Source organism: Drosophila busckii, chromosome 2R (genome assembly GCF_011750605.1).
Source record: "Drosophila busckii strain San Diego stock center, stock number 13000-0081.31 chromosome 2R, ASM1175060v1, whole genome shotgun sequence".
NCBI lineage: Eukaryota > Metazoa > Arthropoda > Insecta > Diptera > Drosophilidae > Drosophila > Drosophila busckii.
This window is the reverse complement of record NC_046605.1, coordinates 10,511,969-10,536,444: the sequence shown is the minus strand read 5'-3', so window position 1 is coordinate 10,536,444 and position 24,476 is coordinate 10,511,969. Positions and strand designations below refer to the sequence as shown.

General features: G+C 36.9%; 1 protein-coding gene across 6 annotated transcripts; it reads right to left on the bottom strand.

Moving 5' to 3' along the window:
• Positions 1–1,522: 1,522 nt before the first annotated feature.
• Positions 1,523–24,476, bottom strand: LOC108596499 (protein enabled). 6 transcript variants are annotated; one of them, XM_017982329.2, is made up of 10 exons: positions 23,798–24,476; positions 11,639–11,846; positions 4,817–5,138; positions 4,528–4,760; positions 3,279–3,567; positions 2,425–3,102; positions 2,213–2,371; positions 1,920–2,153; positions 1,742–1,859; positions 1,523–1,684 (listed from the first exon to the last, which is right to left on the bottom strand). In XM_017982329.2, exons 2-10 carry the CDS (start codon positions 11,641–11,643, stop codon positions 1,656–1,658), a joined length of 2,067 nt encoding a protein of 688 aa, XP_017837818.1. In that variant the 5' UTR covers positions 11,644–11,846; positions 23,798–24,476; the 3' UTR covers positions 1,523–1,655. The 6 variants fall into 6 exon arrangements, with proteins under 6 accessions (XP_017837818.1, XP_017837817.1, XP_017837813.1 ...); XM_017982328.2 differs by lacking the exon at positions 11,639–11,846; XM_017982324.2 differs by lacking the exons at positions 11,639–11,846; positions 23,798–24,476 and adding an exon at positions 7,543–8,624 and having other exon boundaries at positions 3,279–3,555.

The window sequence follows — 24,476 nt, the reverse complement described above, 5'->3', positions numbered from 1 at the left end:
TGTTATACTTAATAAACAATTTCACTTCGTTTTCATATATAATATATATATATATATCTTATGGCTTAAAAACTAAACTCATCTTGCATGATTTCGTATTTCAATACATATATATGTATAATATATTCGTATGCTTCAATCAAAAGTTCTTGTTGTATAAATTTCACTATTTAGTCTTAATTGTATCATATGGAAGTTGAAATTGGTACTCAATATGTTCAGGGATCAACTAGGAAAACAATTTGCGTGTCGCTAATGCAGGAGTAGAGAAGGTATTTACTCGTTACTACTACAACGAGTAGCTAAACTCGTTATGCTTTTGATGGTAGGTATGAATGTATATATGATTATATTCAAGCAGCAGTCGATTTGTAATTATATTTATTCAAATATGCAATATTTAGAACGTTTAGATTATCTATTAGCTAGTTCGTCTATGTAGCTTGGTATGTAGTATGTATGTATGTATGTATGTAACACTAAAGTTATAAATTTTATGCTTGTATGTCAAAAATGTGCTCAATTCCGCATTGAACTGTTTTGAAGACTTGTTGCTTGTTTGTTCTTGAGTTAATTTCTGATTGTTGGACTTATGTGTGTAGCCTATGTCAATCGTTTGTTTATATTTTATGCATTATTTTTTTTGTCTGAGATCGTGCTTTAGGAAGTGTTTACTGCTTTTATCTGAAGTGCCAAACTGTAATCTTAATTTTGATTAATTTTTGTTGATATTATTGCGAATATCTATGGAATTCTTGTACGTTCCATTTAGTTGGTAATACTATAATGCTTGTGGCTATGTATATAATGTATAATGTATGCGCGATTTATAGAATAGTTATAAAGTTGAAGCCGCAATGCTTGTTTAAAATGTGAATTATTTGCTTTTTTTTTTGGCTTATGCTTGTATGTTAATAATTACAACGTTTTTTGATTTTTTTTTCTTTTTTTTTTTGTAGAGAAAAGCGTATGAATGCATATGAAATAGAAAGGGCAGCATACATTGATTTTTGTGAAATGAAATGATAAAAGGAAACACTGCAAACAGCTCAAGTTTGTTTTTTCACATTAAAATTTGTTTATACTTATGTAAAAATAATGTACAAGTGTAAAATTACATACTTAAATTTTGTTTGCTTGTGTAAAACTTAAAACAAATCGTTTAGCATTACAACTAATATTAGAATTAATATTTCTTTTGTGTTGTTGTTGTTTTTGTTTGCTTTTGCTTTTTTTTTGACTAAAAGTTTTGTTTGTAAAAAGCTAATACATATATCGCATATGATTTATGTAGTTTGTGTAAACGCTAATCTTTAACTTAAATATACATACAAGTATAAGTAAAGTGTATGCAGCATATATATATATGTACGTTTTGTATATATATAAATGTATATAGTATGCACTATTATGTTTGTATATAGCCCAAGACATACGTTGGGCGCCGACAATAATAATATTTGATTTAAATACATTTAGAATATTTTTCTTTTAAAATTACACACATGCCGTTTCACTTGCAATCAATACTAGTACTCAGTTCGTGAATCTCCATCTCGCAGTATCAGTTGTTGTTGTGGCTTGCTCATGCTTGGTGTTACATTTTTTCCAGTGTAGACAGTGAAGAGGGCTGCTTAAATGCTAAGTATTTTGATCTATCTACGATTGAACTCCGACTTGATAGCTGCAATTGAAGGTGAAATTGAATAAAGAAATTCAAACTGAAGTTTGCTATATTTACCGTCTATGATTTCGTTTTTGACTTTTTGTATCTCCAGACGCATCTCGCGCACGATCTCAGCCTTTAGACTATCCAGATCGCTGTTGGATAGCGCCAGCGACAGTCCATCGCCATTAACCTGACCAAAATAAGAATATTTATTAATTTATGCTTCCATTTGTTTTGACTGCCCACTTACCTTTAGTATGGTCTCCTCGCTGGCGCTGCCAAAGCGTTTGCGCATCGGACGCGGCGATTCGCCGCCACTGCCGGTGTTGTTGCCACCGCTGCCGTTGCTGCCATTGGCTCCGCCATGCGCATTGGACGCGGCACCGTTGTTGTTGCCACCACCACCGCCACCACTGCTTAGCTTGTGTGGCAGCGTATTGGACTTTTCCCATGGACGTTGCTTGACTTCAGGCTCCGGATCGGGCTGTAAGACCAAAGCTCGCATCAATTACCACAGACTTGAAGCTCACTCTCTAGACTTACCTCCTTTTTCTCTGCCTGCGCACGACGTCGCGCCAGCGTCTTGGCCATTTCATCCATCATGGAGGCCATGCCGTTTGAGCTGCGTCCAATGGTGCCGTAGTTGCCGCTGCCGCCGCTGGAGGTGCTGCTGCCGCTATTCTCTGGAGCGGATGTGGTGGACTAAGCATAAAATTTGATTAGTAGAGCACAATTGGCTTGGCTGAGCTACTTACTCCTTTTTTCTTGAGCTTGAATTGCTGCAGCTGCGAGGCTAGCGAGCCCATGAGATCAGCCTGCGGATCATCTTTCTTGCCGGGACCGCCAGCACCCAAACCAGGTGGTGGTGGCGGCGGCGGTGGTGCACCTGGACCGCCTGGTGGTCCCATTGCAGGTGGTGCCGGCGGTGCGGGCGGCTGTGGTGGCGCTGGAGCGCCGTTGAACATTTGTGGTGGCGCCGGTGGTGCACCACCAAAAGTGGGCGGCGGTGGTGGCGGCGCTGGCGCTGCCTGCACTACTCCAGCCGAGCCAGTGCTGCTCATGCGATTTAGTGGCGGCGGCATGGGCACACCAGCACCAACTGGCTGCTGCATCATGGGCGGTGCTAGCGGTGCCTGTCCATAGGGATTCTCTTGCTGCTGCTGCTGCTGTTGGAGTGGCGGCGGCTGTTGGCCATTGTGCTGGCCATAGGCAGGCGCTTGGGGCGGCTGTGGCATCAATTGTGGCTGACTGGCATAGACGACGCTATTGGCGCTCGCCGAGCTGGGTATGTGGGCGGGCTGTGTGGCACCGTAGATGGGGCCACCGCCGTTCTGATGCGCTGGCGGCATGGGCGGCTGTGGCTGTGACGGGTATTGATGCAGATTGAGATTGGGATTAGAGTTTGAGAGCACATAGTGTGGCTGCTGATACTGCTGGTGGTTGGTGGTGGTTGAGAGTGGGTTGGGGGTATACATTTACATATGTTCAAGCCAATTGCGGTACGGGCGTTTAGTTTTTGTAATGAAATGAAACAGAAAGGTAAAAGTAGCAACATAAGCGGTGCGCAAAGTCTGCAGCGGTTCAACTTTGCAAGGTACAGTAAACATACCTGAGAGGGCGCAAAACCCGCTTGCACTAGTTGCTGCTGCTGCTGCTGTGAGCTATATATGGGCTGCTGCTGATATTGTTGCTGCTGCTGCTGCTGCGTTTGCCCAGGAGCAGGCGGTATTTGCATTTGTTGATTGCCTTGTGGCGGCAAGCCATTGGACGTTGGCCCATTGCCAGTGGGTCCATAGTGTGAGCCAGGCTGTTGTTGTTGCTGCTGCTGCTGCAGCTGTTGTTGTTGTTGCTGTTGTAGTGGTGGTGGCTGTGGTGCCGGCGGTGCGCTAAGGGAATTCCTTTAGTACGTAAGCAAAGTTGTTTTTGTTTTTGTTTCGTGCGTTTCGAGGCGCAACATGTTTATGTTAAGAAGAACAATGAGTTGGTGACGAGTGACGAGTAGCGAGTGGCGAGTAACGAATACACGACGACAACAAACGAAATGTACGAGTGCAGTTTAAAAATACAAATATAGTTCGTGTTAAAGAGAGAGAGAGAAAGACACAGAGCGTTACAAATAAAAAACAAAAAATTACAATACAGTGAAGCTTCTCATAAACGAACAGTTCGCATTAACGAATGCACATTTTTGATTACATACATACAAAATTCGGTTAGTTAAATAAATAATAAGATATGCAAATTCAAATTGATAAAATTTAAATATTTCAAATGAATCTTAAACCAAACAAATCTGAATCTTCTTTAAGAGTCAAGGACTTTTAATGAAAGCTAGTCGAACTACAAAATCTTTCGAAAGAATACACGATTTACTGAAGTACTGCGGAATTTCAAATGAATCTCAAACCAAAGAAATCAAAAATCTTCTTTTAGAATCAAGAGCTTCACACTTTTTTTTTAATATTAGTCGAACTACAAAATTCTTCTAAAGAATCCACAATTTACTGGAGTACTAAAGAATTTTAAATGAATTTCAAAGCAAGAGGTCAATTTAAGACTTCACGAATGCTAGTCGAACTACTAAACAATCCACGATTTACTGGAGTACTACAGAATTTAAAATAAATCTCAAATCAATTTTATGAATGCTAGTCGAACTACAAAATCTCTCTAAGAGCTGCACGATTCTACGATTTGGCTTAAAATAGTTTAGACTAAAATCGCTAGAGATTTCTCCTAAAAGACTTTACACAACTTCTTAATTGTATTCGCCTGTTCGCTTATGAGAAACTTCACTGTACAGTTTATAATGGCATGGACTGATGAATTGATGAGCTGGCGTCTCTGGCTTAACGTACCTGCTGGTGCGATGATGTCCCTGCGGTGTTGGCGGACTCTGTGGTATGTTGTTCTGATTCGTTTGCGAGGTGGGCGTCTGAGCCGAGGGCGTTATGTGGCCAGCTATGCCATTGTTCTGTCGTAAAATAGCCGCATCCTCGCTGGTCATTGTGCGATAGCCCATATCCTCCTCATAGCCATTGCCATTTGTTGGCTGGCCAGTGGGATTGTTGACCACGCGACCGCTCAGCACCTGCACAAAATAGCACAAAATTAATATAAACTATGCAACAAAATTGTTGGACTTACCTCCAGGGCATGCATCATGGCGCGCGCGAAATTCTCCGCATCGCTTTGGCTTGAGAAATTGAGACCGTAAACAAATTTGGAATCGCGCCATTGATGGAACGTAGCCGTGGCCTGATTATATTTGAGACCCTTCATAATGGAACAATTGATGACGACCTCATGATCCTGCAGCTTGCGTCCCACTACACGGAATGTGTTATTTTGCTGATGATGATAGATCTGCACCTTGCTCAGACCCGACGAACTGCCCGATGGCACCCACTTCTTCTGGTTGTCATCATAAACCATCACCGAGGCGCGAGCGCCAATAATGCTTTGCTCACTGCAAAAAGAGAGAGAAGAGAAGAGAGCGTAGAGTTAGTAGCTGCAGAATTCACACGACTCTAAGCGGAATATGCAAAGAGACAGCTGTAAGAACAACTATTTGTTGATTAATTCATAGAGACTCGACTCGACTCGAGACGCGACTTGGGGCATGCAACTGCTTCTCAGCTTTCACACAGTTTCACACGACTGACGCTAAAGTGCACTGATCTCGCAGGCAGGAAGTACAATGCATTGCATTGCTCCCCCCACTCCACACTCTACACCTGTCATGCATTCATGAGCTACGCACAGCGATTAAATAATTCTAATGAAAGTTCTAATATGCGCAACCTTTAACATTTTTTATAGCTACAGCTACAGCTACAGCTTTGCTTTGTTGCACAATTAAACGCGTTAAAAGTCAACATAAGACAGTTTATTGGAAAAACGACAATGACAAGCTGCGCCGCTTACAGCTTCGCAGTCTTGTTTTTAGCTTAGCCAAATGGCATGGCTTTGACTCAGTTCAGCTGCGAGCGTTAAAGCCAAGAAACGAGTTGAGACTGCGGCGCAGAATTCTCGCGACTTGACTTGGCCTAAACATGAGTAGTTTTGCACTTAAATGGCGCACATACAAACGAGGCGTGGCGGCGGGAGGGGTGTGGGGTGTGTTTCAAATCTACAGCTGTGCACAGCCTTATATAACAATCTTTAGCTGCTTTTGGTGTTTGCAGCATACGCTTTGATTTCGTGGAACGAAAGTGAAGTTTATCTATGCATAAAGTCTAGTAGTAGTTGTAACTGCTCTGTGTGTATGTGTGTGTGTGTGTGTCCATCTATGGACATGCCACATGGTCGTAGACTTCATAAAATTGGACTCGCTTGTCCATTTTAAATGTCTGGCTGTATAATTTTGCAATTCTCTTTTATCCTAGTGATTCTTCTTAAACGTTTTGCATTTAATCTCTTAATTTACGTTTACAAGCTGATAACTATTTTTATTTATTATTTCATTTAATATTAATGTAAATTGTGCATACATTTTTGCTATTATCATTTTATTTGTATTATGCAGCGCTTTGTTTATCAACAAATATTTACTAATTTAATTTACATAATTTACAGTGCTCTTTTTCTAATTTTTCTTATAGTTTTTCATGTTATATTTATTTTCAAATGTTTGTCTTTCATTTTTATTTGTCTTTTTATATTTTTTTCTATTATAAAAAATTGTTTTCTATAAAGATGTTGTTGCATTATTTTTCGTCTTTTTTTTAATCTTATTTTTTATTATTAATAATTTTTATTGTTGAAATGAATTGTATATTATTTTAAAATGTTTGTTATCTTTAATTTTTTCTTTCTTTTTACATATTTTTATTATTATCTATAAAGATTTTGTTGCATTAATTTCAATCCTCTAATATTTTTCTAATTTTTCTAATAATTGCTCATCTTATTTTTTTTTAATATTTATAAAGTTTGTATTGTTGTGTATTAATTATTATTATTTTTGATTGTATTAGAGTATTTAATTATTACTTATTTTTCTTTGACTCTTTTTTAAACTTTATCTATTCTATAATTAATATTGTTATTCGTTTCTTTTTATACTCTGTTATGCATTCATAAATGTTTTACGTTAACTTTTCTCAGCGTATCATTCAGCGCTTCAGTTTAGCTTTATTACTTCATCTAACAGTCATAAAACTTTAACAGCTCCCACCCCCTTGGGCACGTAATTTACACTAAAATATTCTGCCTATGCTCATTTATCATTTTGATTGCATTCTTAAACGTTAAAGTCGTGACCACGCCCACGCCCCGCTGCTTGCAATGCAAGTTTGACGAACTCGCAGCTAAAATTGAAGGCATTGGGTTCAGTTCAGTGCTTGCGTGAAATAGAAAACAAAATATGGTTTAGGCAAATGAGCAAGTGATGTGATGAGGGGAGGGGAGGGGGTAGGCGGCACAGGTAATGAGTTAAATGCAGCTTGCATTTCTTTGTCTAAACAGCTTCGGGTGAAATCTTTTGTTTTGTGGGGCTTGCGTTTTTGTATTAATTCGTGCGTTAAGTTGAATGCAGATTTCTAGCACGAAATGCATTTTTTTTCAGTTGATTTTAATTGGCGTTAAATTATGTGCACAGAGCGCGCAGCTGTTGAAAGTAGGGATAAGATGGTGGAGCAAGTGGCAGCTCTGATTGGATGTGGGATAAATCGAGAATTGCATTGTAATGAGAAAACAAATGCGATGAGATGAGAATTGCGATTGGATCACGTATGGAGCAAGAATATTGAGAGCTAAGAGCATATCAAGGACGTACGCAATTGTGGCGGTTCAAAAGGTCATTGGGTGGGCAAGCGGGAGAGAGAGAGAGAGAGAGAGCGAGCGAGTTAGATTATAAAAACTGAACATACGCAAAAATTGTTGTAATGCCCCCAATGAATTTATCTTTGACCGAATTATGGCGACGTTGTGGTATGCGTTGTATGTGTTGTTGTTGTTGTAGTTGTTGTGATTGCTGTTGTTGTTGTTGTTGTTGCTGCAGCAGATAATGATGTATGTTGCTATAGAGATGCTGCTGCGTGGCGGTTGTGGCCGCTCTTGTGGCTGTTGTCGGACGCGGTGCTCTAATTGAGAACGACATGGAGCTGGCGAGTCTGGACGAGACAGAGGAAGAGGAAATTGCAGCCGTGCTCAAATTAGAGACAGAGACAGCAACAGCAGGGCTGGAATCGGGACTAGGGTCAGAAGTTTGGGGCAAAGGCACGCACTTGCGTAAAGTGGAAAATAAAGCAGTTGAGGCGGATGAAGTGAGTGAATTGGAAATGGATGAACATGTGGGTGTTGCGTTTGTTGTTGTTGTGATGGTTGGTGTTGTGCTTGTTGTTGTTGTTGCAACGTACAATAGCTGATCATTGACTAGCGACTGCGACTGCTGCTGCGTCCAGTTGGGCGCATCATAGATGCTCGTGGGCATAGCGCCAATGGCCTTGGGCAGCTGCAGCACCAGCTGCTCATGCTCATAATGCGCAGCCAGCGCGCGTTGTGGCTGCTGCTGCTGTTGGTAGTGATGATACATGGGATGACGATAGTCCAGCAAATCCAGCTCCTGCAGCTCCTCAATGCTGTAGTATTCATTGCCAGGCGCACGCTTATGATACAAACTTTGACTGCGTTTTATAAGCAGCTCAGGTTGTTGCTGCTGCTGCTGCTGCTGCTCCCTGGGCGCTTGGAACTCGCACATGGCAGCAGCAGCGGGTGCCTGCTGATAGGCAAGTATTGGAGCAGCTGGCGCATGCGACTTTTTGCTTGTGAACGAGGTTTTGGCATAGAGTTTCTTCATGGCCATTAACTGCTAGCAAACATTTGCAGAGGCGGCGTCAATACACAATAAGTAAACACACACACACAGACGCAGACAGAGCGACAGACTGCGCGACAGTCTTTAAAATAATGCGCGACGCGGCTGATCGAAATCGAAACACAATTGAGACTGAGACTCAAGTCTAGCCAGACGTCGTCGCATGAGCGTCAAGATCAGTTTCATTCCAAAGAGAGACTTGCCAAACCACTCGAGAGCGCGAGAGCTCGAAACTCAATTTGAGCGCTTGAGACTTGAGTCGGCAGCTCGCCTTTGAATTGTGCGCTTTGGCCAAATAATTGTGCTGCAAGCCACAGCTATAAAGTAATGAGCCAGTGGACCCAGAACCAGTCCCAAGCGTTTCCCAAGCAATTAAATGAGCATAGCGCTCAGCTCAGCTCAAGACGCAGTCGCCACTGTCTTGACTAACTGACGAACTGTCAGTTGTCTATGCGATAATTACTTAAGAAACGAGCGCTCAATAATTTATATTTACCCCTCGAGTGACTATTACAACTATTTTTTTTTTTTTTAATTTATTTCCATTCTTTATGTTTTTCTAGCTTTGCCGCGCAGCAATGAAAAATTCATATATTCAACTCGTTGCTCTGAACGCTTTTAAAATCTTGTTACTTGTTTTTGCTGCTACAATTCTTAAACGTACATTTCCAATTAACATTGTTGTTGTTGTTGTTGTTGCCTCTCGTTAATGCCGTCTGATTCGTAGCTGCGATTATCGTGCAGCTTAATGGCTTTGTCAGCATGGGCTGTACCCCGAAAAGCCTCAAAAGCCTCCAGCCTCAAGCCTTGCCAATGTAGAACGTAAAAATAAATACAAAAAGCCCTCAAGCCACTGGCGCTGTGTACAGCGTGTGGCTGAGCTTAAATGATTTGGCAACTTTTATTTATTTAACCATATTTATTTTATCTAAACAAACTTTATGCTGCTCTTTTCACTTTAAAGCCAAAGACAAAGCAACACTAACCAGAATTTCACACATGCTTTTCGGCTTGAGCAGAGTGAGAATTGGGTCAGCACTGCAAGCTTAGCTAGTTAACTGATTTTTAATAACCATAGAGCATTTCTGGATTCAACTAAAATTGAATTTCGAATTATTTAAATTAAATAAAATACAATAATTCCCAAAAATATGTATAAAATTAATTAAATTGAGCATGAAATTAACAATTATGTATCAATTAATAAAATAAAAAATATTATTCAGCCTTTGACATTAAATTTGAATTTCGAATTATTCAAATAAAATACAAATATGTATTACAAAATACAAGAATAATACACAAAAATATGTATAAAATTAAAAAAAAAATTCAAATAATAAAAATTAAAAAAAAATTGAGCATGAAATTAAAAATTAAGTATTATTTAAAAAAAATATGTATAAAATAAAAAATATTATTGACATTGGAAATACAATTTATAAGTTACAGGCATAATTTTTCTTTTTAATATTTTTACTTAATTTATTTATTATTAAAATTGAGCTTCGTATTATTTAAATAAAATACAAATATGTATTAATATACCAAAATATGTATAAAATTAAAATAAAAAACAAAATTACAAATAAAAAAATTTAAAATAATAAATTAGGTATTATTTAATATGTATAAAATAAAAAATATTATTTTGCCACTGACATTGCTAATACAATTTATATATTACAGACACAGTAACTTTTTTTATTTTATGTAAAATTACGCAAAACACAACAATAAAATATGTAATAATTTTTTATAATGTTTTAAGTTATTTAAAGTTTTTATGTTAATTTTTTGGCTTTTCTTGCATGTATTATTACTTCCCATATTTTATTCTATTCATGAGCCTGCTTTTAATAGCAACTGTAGCTAAATTTAACTTTAATTAAACTTTTTACGCATTTGTTTAGCCAGTCTAATGTGACATTAAAACTTTTATAAGCTTTGCGGCTTTGGTGGAAAAAAGTCCAGAAGTTCGCATTAAAATCATTTCAATTTGCATGCATTCTTATCAAAGCCATTTACATTTATATTAAAATTATATGTCGCGGCCAACGCTTGGGAACTTTTAGCTGGAACTGTAACTTTTGCCATTTCCGTTAACAAAAAACAGTTTGTAGCACCAATAAGGCAAAAACACACACACACACACACACAGAAAACTCGTTTGAAGTTTATAAGGTAAACACACAAGCGTCCAATCAATTTGTGTGTTTGACACCCACCAAACAAAGTCTGTTTGTCACTCAAACACTTTGAGCTCAAATATTGAAAGCCATGTGAACTTTACGCTTGAACTTTGAATTGTTTAGATTTTTTTTAGAAACAAATATGCGATTAATGCGTTGGATAAGTGAAGCGCTTTTCAATTAGTTGGGAATGCATGCGCGCGTGCACTTCAAGTCAATTAAATTATTAAACTCAACACAGCGTTTCACTCTGTAAAGCATTTGGGCTGCTTTAAAGTCTGTTGCACTTTAAAGTCTACTTTGCGGCATTTACCTAGCTGCTTGCAACAGCTGCTGCAACGCACAAATGTTGCCCATTGAGCGGCACAAACTTAACTGGCCAAATTTACGCTGTGTTTAGTTTAAATTTCCTTAGAGAGCTGCGACTGACATTAAAATGTTGACACACCCAGAAAATTAAATACACTTTCCTTTCCTTTTTTTTTTTTTTTTTTTTGCTTATGAATCAGTTATAAAGCTGCTTAGTCCTGACTAAGCAAACAGGAAGCAAGCAACACACCCCACAGCTAAAATAAATTATGCGCATTAGCAAAGTGCCAAAGTTGCTTTTTTTTCGGGCTGTGACCTATAAATGTAGCCCTGAATATTTTCTATGCTCAGGTATGCCCCAAACGGACCCACGCACTGCTCGCTACAAAATTTCTCAATTGTCAAGTCGTTAACATCACTTGCTGATCACTCAATTGAATGAACCATGAAGTGATAGCCGCATCGATTGCCAGCAGACTAGACACAAATACAAATAATTTTGCAATTTGAATGACAAAGTCAATGTCGTTGTCGTTTATAATTGAAATGTCCTTCAGTTCATCAAACGTTAAATCAAATGTCAAATGTTTGTTTGTTAAATTACAAGTTATAAACACTTGGGTTCAAATTACAAATTGTGCAACTTACGTCATTTTGTGGCTTGTGTTGTTATTAAACTGCGCGTTGGTTTTGTTTTTGTTGGGTTAACTGGAAGGGGGAGAAGGAGCTGAGTAGCTGCCCTTAGTTGTTGTCGCCAAGGGTTGTGCGTGTTTTGTGGTTACACCGGACTCTGTTGCTCTACTCTACGTGGTTTGTCCGTTTTGCAGTTGCTTGTTTAACTTTTATCTGCTGAGATCTGCAAGAAGTTATCATAATTTGATTAGAGCTTTGTACAGTACGCTGAAAAGTTTATGTCTATAATAAAAAGTACATTAGGCAAAAGGCTCAAAGCTATAAAAACAAACCCCCTTATTTGACAATTTAATTTAAGTTCATTTTATGCTTATTTATTATAAGAGACCGCAAATAATGATTAGAGTTTATTTTTAAAATAAAAAGTCAGCAACTTATAATAGTCCATTTATAGCGTTATGATTATAGAATGTTCTGATATTTTACTTTGTTCTTTGATGCTTATTATATTTTGCTTAGTTTTATTACTCAACCCCAGCTTATTTGTTCATGTTCAGTATGCTAAGTAGCAATATTATTTAGCTTGCATTAGCTTTTTATTTTTTTTTTACTAATTTTTATATATAATTTTTATTAAATGGCAGATTAAACTTGTAACTTGTTAAGATTTAAATCTAAAAAAAAAAGTATTAATAACTAAAATTAAATGCAAAATAATTTCTAGTTATTTTAGTTTTCAAATTAAATTTTAATATATAATAATTTCTGCCTATTTTAGGCAAAGTAGCAATATTATTTAGATTGCATTAGCTTATTATTTTTTATTAGAATAATTTATATTAAATGGCAGTTGAGTATCTAAGAAAATGTCAAACTTGTTAAGATTTAATTTAAACAAAAATAATAATATACTAATAAGTGAAAAAAAAATAAATGCAAAATCATTTTCAATCATTTTAGTTTTCAAATTAAATATTAATTAATAAAATCTCACAAGTTGAGCATTAAGAGTAATCGATGCTGCCCTTTTCTCGCTCCCTCTCTCTCTCTCTCTCTCTATAGTTTCCCAACTTGCTCTTTTGTATATTCCCATGCAGTGCTCCAGAGCCTTTTTGTTTATGATTATTTGCCAACTCATGCGTGGGTTTTTTTCTGGGTACATTTTTTTCCTGTCTCGGGTCTCAATATGAATTTATATTGACCAGCATATGAAAATACCACCAGCATAGCCTGTCTGTCTGTCTTTTCTGTTGTGTAAGCAGAGAAACGTGACCGAGAGGTCAACAAACGTCTCTCACTGATAAAAAGTGTAATAAATGCAAAAGTTGCTTAAACAATTTGGCCGAAAGCAATAAATTATTATTAAAAGCAAACTACAGCTTAGCAGCAGCAACATTAGCAATTAACTAAACAAAACACAGCTGGTGTGGCAAGTGAAAGCTGCACATTAATAATAAACAAAGCCACAGCTGTGTTCTGGCCCAAAACAATGCAACTATAGAACTTTTCGGCTAACAATAACTGCCAATAAGTCTAACGAGCCAGCAGCAGCTCTAGACAATGGCGCTAGTAAAAGCTACTAGGGTTCTGGGCCATGGCCTATTAACTTTTTCTTTCTGTTTTTTAACGGCAAACGTAGCAAAAGTTGTTTCATAATAGAAACCACAAGGGAGCGAATCATTTACATGACAAATATATAAATGAATCAGGCCAAACGGCAGCTTCAACTGTTCTCTAGGTGAATCTCGCTGCTTGTTGTTGTTGCTGCTGCTGCTACGCAGAAAAAAATTGCAAAAGATTTTTGACCTACTTCTATGCACAACTATCACAACCAACCCACCACCCCCGCAGGCTGTACTTAAAACATCATCTCATCTCGTTTGCGTCATAGTTTTCAGCTCGCGAACGCTCTCGGCAACGTCCGCTCCGCTCCTCCGTTGCCGGAAGTGCGCGACATTCAAAGCAAAATCCGCTGGCGGGCTCTACTACATGCAATTGTTATCGCGTTTAGCTGAGCGCATTTAAATCTGTATTAGACGAAATATTAAGCAACGCATACATATAGAAAATATCCTCATTATATGAGTGTTAGAATAAATTGCAGCAAAAACTTGCTTAGCATATTCTAAACACGAAATTGTGAACAAATATGTAGCAAATAATGTTTTTAAATTCAAATTTGTGCAATTAATTTATCACATTTTTTAGCTTGTTTAATATATTTATTATATTTAATTTCTATTCTAATTTGTTTAGTTATTAGCAGCTTTGCTAAATTTTATATTATGTCTAATAATTCACCCAATGAATTTTAAATCAGCTAAAGCAAAAATTTCTTACACCACATTTAACTTTTAAAATGCTTGCAATATTAATTAAATTTTTTTTAAATTTTATTTGATGTATTTTTCTAGTTGTTATTGCAGGCAAATACTATTAATTTTAATAAATGAATTTTAATCATCTTAGGCCAGAATTTCTAACACATTTAATTCTTTAAGCATTTGCAATATTGCTTATAATTTAAAATTTGTTGTATATATTATTTGTTTTTGTTTATTATTTGTTATTTATTTAAATACTATACATTTTTAATAAACGAATTTTAATCATTTTGAAAAGTTATGCAATTTCATTTTTTTCTTTCATTTTATTATTTTGTATATTTATATATTATGTGCTTAATTAATTATTATTTTAATTCTTTTTGTTATTGTAGGCGTATACTATAAATTTTTATAAACGAATTTTAATCATCTAAGTTTAGAATTTGTTGCACTCATTTAATTTTATGCACATTTAGCTAATATTAACAATACTTTTACGATTCCTGCAAAGATTTAATTCTTTTATTGTAATTTTTAACGTTTTATTCAATTGAGTTTCACTCTTGTTCTCATTTTGAATTTTAGTTCACTCTAATATCTTCCATAATGAGCTACGAACTTTCGGCCCTAGACAAATTAAGCTAATTTAATTAAAGCTGCTGCAGCATTTAGACTTAATTGCCTTAATTGGGAGGCGTTTGGGCAGCAGCGCGTTGAGCAGCTAAATTCAAATGAATATTAAATATATCAAAACAAATCGAAGTTATAGTTGTGTGCTGTCAAAACAGCTTTGAGCTGATTGAAAGCAGTTTTCGCACCACCCACCCTCACCCACAGTCGCTTATGAAGCCGCTGGGCGTTAATAGGATAACATTTTGCGAGTTAATTTTCATGTCGATGTTAAAACAAACAAATTCCACAAAAGCCATTGAAACGCGCACATATTGAGGGGGTGGCGGGAAGCCTTTTGTTGCAAGGAAACCAACCCTGTGGGGCAGCAACAAAAACCTGGCGGGCAATTAAAAAAAACTTCAATTTCGTTGAAATATTTCGCACTGACTGGTGTCGGGAAATTTCACCTACCCCTGGCTAAAAGTTCTAAAATTGCTTTTGCTATTTGATAGACTGGGGGGGTGGCTGGTTGGCAGCTCAGTTACGTTGCAACTGCCCTTAGGGGTTGTGGCAGCGTCGCTGGGACTAGGACACGTATTTGTCATTCCCGGAATTTATACGCGTCTGACTCCTACTACCAACCAAAATTAGAGCTGGGGGATGATGTCACAGCCGTTTGCACTCTCTTCCCACACTCAGCGCTCCCGTTCCCGCTCCCTCTCCCCAACGACTCTTCGTTCTGTTTGCTGTCACGTCTCTTAGCATAAGGTCACCAAAGTTGTTTGCACTACAAACAATATCAACAGAGGTTTTATTTATTTTTTTTCTTCTTTGATGCATTGCACATGAAAATTTCCCGTCTTTAATTTTGTTGTTGTTGTTGCCTGAGCTACTTGCGTGACTCTTTGAATTTGTCAGCGTGCCACAAATGGCAGCTCCAAGCTCCCAAAGCATACAAAAAACTATAATTTGAAAATTGCGTTGAGTCAAGCGCTGCTTACACAAAGATCGTTATATATGAATGTGAATTTAAAGCAAAAAAAAATAGAACTAAATATTTTAAATTTATGCAATCCATTTATATTTAATTCAAAAATTGTTTACTTTATTTGATTTATTATATTCATTAATTATGCATTTTATTTAGCTGCAATTTTAATAAATATTTAAAATTTTAGCACTCTTGGAATGATTAAGTTAGAAAGATTACAATAATTTTGAATTTGTGCAATCTATTTAAATTTAATTTTAAAAAAAATTGCATATTTTATTTCATTTGTTATATTTATTAATTATGAATTTTACTTAATTTTGCTAATTTTAATTATTTTAAAAATTTTTATCATTCTTGCAAAGATTAAGTTTCTTAGTTTTTAATTTATATTTATTTAAAATACTTTTCAAAAATAAACTGCACTAACATTCTGCCAGTTATTTTAGTATTTGTATTTTTTCTTTCTACTATGTTTAAATTATAGTTTTAATTTATTTTTATATACGTTTCACGAATAAAACTACACTAACATTTTATGCTTTTTCCAGTATTCCCATTTAAAAAATGTTTTTCTTAATACTACGACTAGTTTATAATTTTAATTTAATTATTAAAATATACTTTCTAAATTTCTTACTCTATAAACTTGTTGAAATATTATTTCCCCTTTTTTATATATGCGAGTAAAGCATTTCCTTGCTTTGTGGCTATGATTTTTGCTTTATTTTCACACAACTGCCTTTGCCTGAAACAAAAGCTGCTCACAGTTTGTTGCCATGCCCCAGTCGAGCGACCGAGCATCCCCTTTGCACCTGCTCTTAACCCCTTACTCTTCACTCCTCCAGTTGCTGCTGCTGTCAGTCAGTCTATGTGACAGTCTGGCAACTGCAATGCCTCTTGGCTTTGTCTGCTCGGCTTTTTGCTAATTTATCTTCTTGGCACTCGCTTTGTGGTGCTCCTCGGGGCACTTCATTTTGCACCAGAAACTGGTTGTTGCTGTTGCCTTTTGTCTCTTGGGCTGTAAGCCAAATTAAAGTTTAATTTGGCTTAGCGCATAATATTTGGGTCGCCCCACTTCAAAGTTGCCGGTCGCGTTGTTTGAATTCTGAGCACCGAACAACGTTTATTGATGGATGCTGTTGATCGCCTTTTTGCCAATTTGCCAATAATAAGCGTTGAGCTCACCCAACTACTACTGTGAATGACCTAAATCCATGGCTAACAAGCAAAGGGGCAAAGCAAACAAGTTGGAGCCCAGAGCAAACTCCCAGGCATATCATAATCAGCGGATCAACAACGAATCAAATCAGCCAAGCGTCTCATCATCTTAGGGCTTCGACTACTGCAGTAGCTGCCAATTAACAATCTTAGCATCTACTACAAGCTATTAATTTGTTGTTCTTGCAATTGTTGTTGTTGTTGTTGTTGTTGCTCCCACAAATCAGCTTGAAAATTTAACTATTAGGCGTGACTGGGCTAAAAGTTGAAAGTTTGCCAAAGGCGCACTGAGAGAAAAAGTGTTGAAGTAAATGCAAAGAAATTAAATGAAGCGCAAACTAGCGAGTTAAATCAAAATTTAATGCAAAATAAAAACTTAAAACTACAGCATTGATTAAAAATTTGTATACTTTAAAAATATATAAAAGTTTTTTAAATGCAAAAATAAATTAAATGAAGCGCAAACTAGAGAGTTAAATGAAAATTAAATGAATTGGAATCTAACTCATTGATCAAAAATTTATATATTTCAAAAAAAAAAGCTTTAGTTCTAAAGAAATTTATTTTAAATTTTTTATATATATAATTATTTTGATACATATATTTTTGTTTAACCTTTTTCTACACATTTTTTTTATTTATATTTATTTGATCTGTGTATTTTTTATATATTTTTGTTTAACCCTTTTCTCTCTTTTTTAAATACATTTTTGTTTAATCTTTTTCTATCTATTTTAAATATATTTTTGTTTAGCCTATTTCTATATATTTTCTTTCTTTAATGCACAATAGTTGCTTGAAGTTTGTTATACAATTTTAAATTGTTTGCATTACTTCATACACATTCGTTTCTCTCAGTGCTTAAATAAATCTCAGGCAAGCAGCTATCAATGTGGTTCGCTCCATTTCGTAGCTAAAATTTTGCGCTAGCCACATGCGCTGTCTACATATTTTCAAAAAATATATATTATGTTGTTGTTGTTGTTGTGGTTGTTATTGTTGTGGTTGTTATTGTTGTTGTTGTTTACCATTGTTGTTGTTGTTGTTGTTGTCTTGCTTCAGTGGCCGACAGCGCGTCAATTTAATGGAGCGCGGCAAATCTTTTTGGAGTGGCAACAACGAATATGAAGAACGCCGATAATTATTGAATAATGTTTTGCTTACAACATCAGCCCATTACCCACACCCCGTTTTTGTTGGTGGAAGACTCTTGCCACCCAACCTTATCGAAAGAGTCAGCGCAACTGTTGAAGTGATAAAAAATAAAAACTACAGAGCGCAGCATAACAAAACGACAAAAGACAACTATTAAATTATTATACTGTCAAACACACACACACACACACAGATGTAATAAAGTTGACCTCAGGGCACATGACAATGCCCTCCCTGGCAGCTCCTAAACTATGGAGCTGGCTGCCACACTAAACTGCAGACGCTGCACAAAGTTCAAGTGAGCAAAGTGTGCAGCGTATAAAAATATCATAATCATAATATAATCAGCAACGCCGAGCCATAGCCGAAGCCCCAAGCTGTGAAGAAGAATGTCACAGCAATTGAGCGAGAAATAACAAAATAACAATAGAAAATTGTAGACAAATAAAAAAAAATAGTTGAACGACTTATGTAGACGCTTTATATAAGAGATGAGTGCACTAAATAGGTTATTATATTTTTAATTTAAAAAAAAACAGTGTAAATTAAAAATTAATTTTTGAAAATATAAAACATGCACAATTTTTGTCTTTTACTGTAAGTTGTGATTTTATGATTATGATTTTGTGTGTTTTTTTTTTCATTTTATAAAATATAAATGGCTCAGAATGCTTATTAAATTGTTAATTTAAAAATTGTAAGCTTCAAATATAGAGTTAAGATGAAGAATTAGACAAATCAGAGTCCTAGTCCTACATTTACTTTTACTTTTTTTGAATATTTCCATAATTGAAATGGTTAAATAATCTTATGTTTTTGTTTATTTTTTTAAATTTAAATGTGGTTTATATGTTTAAGAATGTTTGGCTTAGTCCTAAATTTATTTGTATTGCAGCATGTATTTTGTTTTTAATATTTTCAATAATTTATATGAAATTAATATTTCAGCTAAACGCCAATATTTATGCCCAGAATTGTTAATTTTAAAATTGACTAAATTTATTTTACTTTTTTAAATATTTCAATAATTGAAATGCTTGATTATTCTTATGTTTGTTAATTTTTCTATATTGACGTGTTGCTGTTAGTCCCAAATTGATTTTTATTGCAGCATGTATTTTGTTTTTTAATATTTTGCACAATTGATTTGGGCATTAATGTGACTTATTCCAGCTCAATGCCAATACTTAGGCGCACTTTCTATTCAGCAATTGAATAAAGTGAAATGCCACACAGCACACTCACCTCCCATCAATCCTGCAGAGCCGTCACCTGCTGTTCGCAAGTACCGAACATTTGTACGCTTTAAGTGCCGACGGTTTAGAGTAGAGGAAATCTTGCCAGAAGACTCTTGGCCGCGCCACTTGAGCCGCGTGTGCAGCTAAAAGCCGCAAAGTGAGCTAGGTACTTCTTTTTATATGTGTGTGTGTGTGTGTGTGTGTCTGTGTGAGGTCTAAAAACAGCAACAACATTTTCATGCAATCAAAATGAGAAAAAGAAAACTTTTGCGCAGTCAGCTTTTAGTTTTCAAAATAATAAAAAACAAGTTGGTTGTGGTAAAGGCAAAGAGTTGAATTGAAAACTTCAGATGCTCCCCCAGACGCGACCGGAAGCACTTCAAGTGCTTGCAATTCTTACACTACGCTACTGTATACAAGGGGGAGGGCGGGCGCTCGATTGACTTGCAATCAGTCACTAGCGCTGCGGTCACTGTCGCAATTTAAATTCGTATATCGCAGCGTTGAGTAAAAAATAAACATTGTTTTGTGTTTAATCAGCATATGAGGCATTTCCCGTTAATGCTTATCGAGAAACAGTCGAGTCTGAGACGAAATATTTCATTTCATTTTATTTGATATCGCGCAGATTCAATGTCTTTCATTCACGCCCACCCCATGACCTTCGCATACTCTGCGCAGTTTGCTGCGCCCATTGCCACATTTTCACGATCAATTTACACATCATTATTTACCTTGAGAGAGTGGAACGCGTAAACAGCAAACACGAATAAAAACAATTATAATAAATCCAATATTTTTCTATTCCCAGAATTACAAACAGCCAAGGCCCACAACAGCAATTTGCGCAGAATTGGGAAAATCCATAGGAAAAACCATACATCAAATAACGGAATTTTTTTTTTGGTTTGGCATACTCCAATTGCGGCAATTGTTGAAATTAGCCACACAGTCCAAGCTGTTTAATTAAAACGCAAGCCTGGCTTTTATAAAAATTACATGGCTTTTGGCCACATATCAAAGCCATTGCATCTAACTGACTGCGCTGTCGAGCGTTAGAGCATGACGAAGAAGAAGCAGCAGCAGCAGAAATATAAACACACAACACAGTTGTCTAAAATTTCTGTTTGTTTGTGCGCTTTGTGGCAAAATATTTAGGCCGTAAAGCAAATGCTTAAACGTTGGCAACAATTACTTGTGAGTCTAAGCAGAGTTGTATATAATTGTTGAATATTCATATATATAAACTTCATTAAGTAATTATTTTAATTTTTTAAAAATGTTTTAACAACTTGCTGCACATTTATATAAACATTTTATGAAGTAATTAATTTGATTTATTATATATTTAAATTATTTTTCATATAATATTTTTAGAGTTAGAATTTTAACATTATATATTTTTATATAAATCTTAAGCATATGTAAAACATTGTTAGCTCTAATTTATTATTTATTTCTTTAATTCTGTATACCAAATCTCTAAAAATTATGCATTTTATAAAAAATTTACGTCAGATTCTGTTACTCAAATTTCAATTGCACAAAATTGCATGCAAAGCAATTTGTATTTCTCTCAGTGCACTAGCGCTGAGGCCCGTTGCATTTCTAACTCAAATTTCATGCTTAGGCTTTGTGAATGATAATACTACGTTATTTTTTTTTTCTTTTTTCTTTTTGAATATGGTTTCTGTTGTCTTCTGGCCGCCAAAAGCAGCAGCAGCAGCAGCAAAGTCAAATCCAAACCCAAGACAATGAAATCTGAGCCCAAATGTTGCCACTTAAGCGTATTTCATTCAACATTCTGCTTAACTGTGCAATTCGTATGCGCTTTATCTACAATTTATGCCATATATAACATGCATGCATTTAAACTATATATATTTCTATATTTTATGAGCTGCGAGTGGCAATTGAAGCAGCGCGGATTAGCGGCATAAGCCAGCTGCCTGGGTCTGGAACTGAAAAGTAGGCACATGTTACTGTTCTCAGGCTATATGCAAGTTAATTGAGGCGGCAATAGCTCTAACTGCCAATTAAGTAAATCAGTACAGCTAGAAACAGTGATACATATTTTTTTCATAGTATTTTATTTGGCTAAGGCCCACTGTGCATCATGAGTCAGTTATATATTAAATTTAAAACAAAGCAAATGAGTTATGCGAACAACAATAAACAAATTAATCAATAAGGCAAGCAATAGTAATGAAGCGGACAAAAGCTGTTGAGCTAGGAGGAGCGTCTAATAGAAAGAGGGGGGCATGGTGGCAATAAAAATCTAAACACGTAGCATGCATCCGATTCCAATACGCGGCTTATGAATAATGCTAGCCCGGACGTACGTTGGCGCACCATAAACTATTGAGAATTGAAATGGCAAAACTATGCAAGTTGTTGTTGTTGTTGTTGTTGTTCCTAGAGCAGAAGTCATTAGGCAAAAGAATTGTGGCAAGGCATTCGGAAATGGACAAGTGGTAGGAAACTAACGGGGCAGCCAGCATAAGAGCGAGATAGCTAGCTGTGCATGCAGTTGACATTTCTGAGCTGCTTCTTCCTGACCTACGCCCGCATGAGCTGAGTTGACATGCAGTTGAGTTTTTTATTGGATGCTGCGCGCGCGCGTGGGTGGCAGGAAATGTTACTTGAAATATTAATTAGATTTGTCCGCAGTCACAATGCATTCCATAGTAATCTCTGTAACTTTTCAACTGATAACATAGGCTGCAGCCTTTCATCTGAAATAAGGTAAGCCTTATGGCGCTTTTTATGCTTCCTGGAGCTCATTGACGTAGCTGCCTGCTATGACACGCCGGCTGCGTCAGTTTAGTCATAAAAATTCAGCCAGTTTATGATTCACATATGCAGGCGACTCACCGGACTCGCTAAACAAAAACCAAAGCAAGGGCAGGCGACGAATGAATAGAGAGAGTGAGAACGAGAGGAAGTTTCGGTTACGTGGAAAAAGTTGCAGCGATGATTTCTGGCGTACAAAGTTTTAGTCATCGTTAAAAATGCCGAAAGCCAAACAAATGTGTAAACAATACATTTTTTTTTCGGTTTTAGTAAACGCGCTGATAAACGAGGAATTCTTTTCATATATAAACAAGCACATATGATTAAAGCGCTTTTTTTTTATTATCTTATCTTTTTGAGCAGCGCGTCCCCAATTGCAGTTGTCAGCAGTTGGGGGTGAAGGGATTTACCGTTAAACTAGGCTGCTGTCGCTGAGTTTGCTCAAATATTTACTAAACTAACCCACAGAGGGCTACAAAAGTAGGTGCCTTGTATATTAAGTGTGCCAACCATGTGCGACTATCGACTATCGATAAACTAGCTCGCTCTCGCTCTCAAAGGGCCACTCACACAGTAAAAGCAACAACAACAAAGGCATAACAAATGCAAATTTATTAAACCACAGTCTAACAATTAATTTGATTTGTTGTTGGGTTCATCTAGTTTTGCAAACTGGTTTTTGTCTATTTTTTTGGCGTGACTTTTGTTGTTTTAGCCCTGTCTGTGCGCTGCGGGTCTTTGGCCCGCTTCATTTGGCAGCAAAGCGCACATAAAATACAAAAAAGTGAGTCATATGGCAGCAACTTCGTTGTTGCAGCTAACTTGAGGGCAAGGCTAGTGGCAACAGGGATTGGGGGAGGAGGGTGTTGCCATGTCGGTGCATTGACATTTAAATATTGCAAAAACAAAAAAAAGCGAAGAGGAAAGCCAAAGCCAACGCGTGGCTGGCATAAATTAAAGTTCAAACAAACATGATGATAAAGATGCGAGAGAGACTGTGAGCGTGAGAGAGAGAGAGAGAGAGCAAGGAAGCATCAGCCCCACCCACACACATACACTTGCTCTCAAATTGGCAACGTTTGGGATTTTGTTTGTTTGCCCAAACTCAAAACGTTAGCCAAGGCGGGAGTTGTGCATAAAAGAGAGCGTCGAGCATAAAGAGAGAGAGCAAAAGAGAGCTGCGGCAGCAGCAGCTAAAGAACAACAACAAAGGCAGGCGGTCGGTCAATGCAGTTGGATAAAAACAATTAAAGCTGGCGCAAAAGGCCCAGCTGGCACACAAACACACACACAAGCAGAGATAGAGCGAGAGTGGGAGAGCGCGCGGGAGCGGGAACGTTGCTTGGCAAAAAAGAAAAACAGGTTTGGGATGCATGAAGATGCGACTGCAATTGCGACAGCGACAGCTGTTCAAATGTCCGTTCAGCCAAAAGCGAATGTGAAACATAAAGCAAGGAAGTAAGTGTATAATGGGGATTGGCGTAAATTTCTCACTAATTTAAATAAAACACACGAAATAGGCATTAATTATTATAACAAGCAACCTGACACAAACACACACACATACAGACTCATGCGAAAAAAGGGCGTGTTGTGTGGTAGAAGAAGCAGCAGCAGCAGCAGCAGAAATAGCAAAGGGAGCAGCAGGCCACACTACTATAAAAAAGGGAGCAAAAAGCGGAAGTCGTAGGCAAAAACATGCGCAGAAAAATGCAGCGCTTGTCTCTTCGGTCTTGTTTGTATGTGTGTGTGGGTTGGGTTGGGGAGCCCTACTCAAAGACACAGATTCTCGGTTTCTTTGTGTGACACAGCTTATAAATAAATTTCTTGCACTTACCACAACATATTTGCTTAATTCCAATTCCACAGTGAAAATGCGTTGGTGCCCGCGCGCCGCTGCTCTCTGCAACTCCCTTTTGCGCACTCACACTCACAAACACTGGAACAGCCAGACGACGCACACATACACACACTAACGCGTACGCGGCGGTAAAGAACACACACACACCGTTAAAAAGGAATTGTTTGGCTTATGTACGTCTCCGTTATTGGTTTTTCTTTTTCTGCAGCAGCGTGTTCTGTCAGCTTGCCACTTTTACTTTTATTCTGTTTCGTTGCGACAGCAATTGTGCGGTCACAATATTAATTTGTATTTAGATTTTCATTTATGTATTTAGTTAGCATTTATTTTTTGGCAGCTCTTTACTTGCACAGAACTCATACAAACAAAACACACTCGCACACACACACACAAAAACACTACACAATGAACCCGGGCGAGCAACTCCTTTTCAAGGAGTAGAGACACAATTTTTTAATTCTCTCTTTTCGGCTTCTCCCACTTCTTTTTGCACGGCAACTCCTTGTTTGAGTTATTCTTATTTATTTTGCTAACTTGCCGCTATTTAAGCAAACTGGCACGTTTATTTTGCAGCCACTGGAACCGTTTTTTGTTAGCGTTTTTGTTGCGCGAACTTACTTTTGTTAATAGAGCGACAACAACAACATACCAGCGC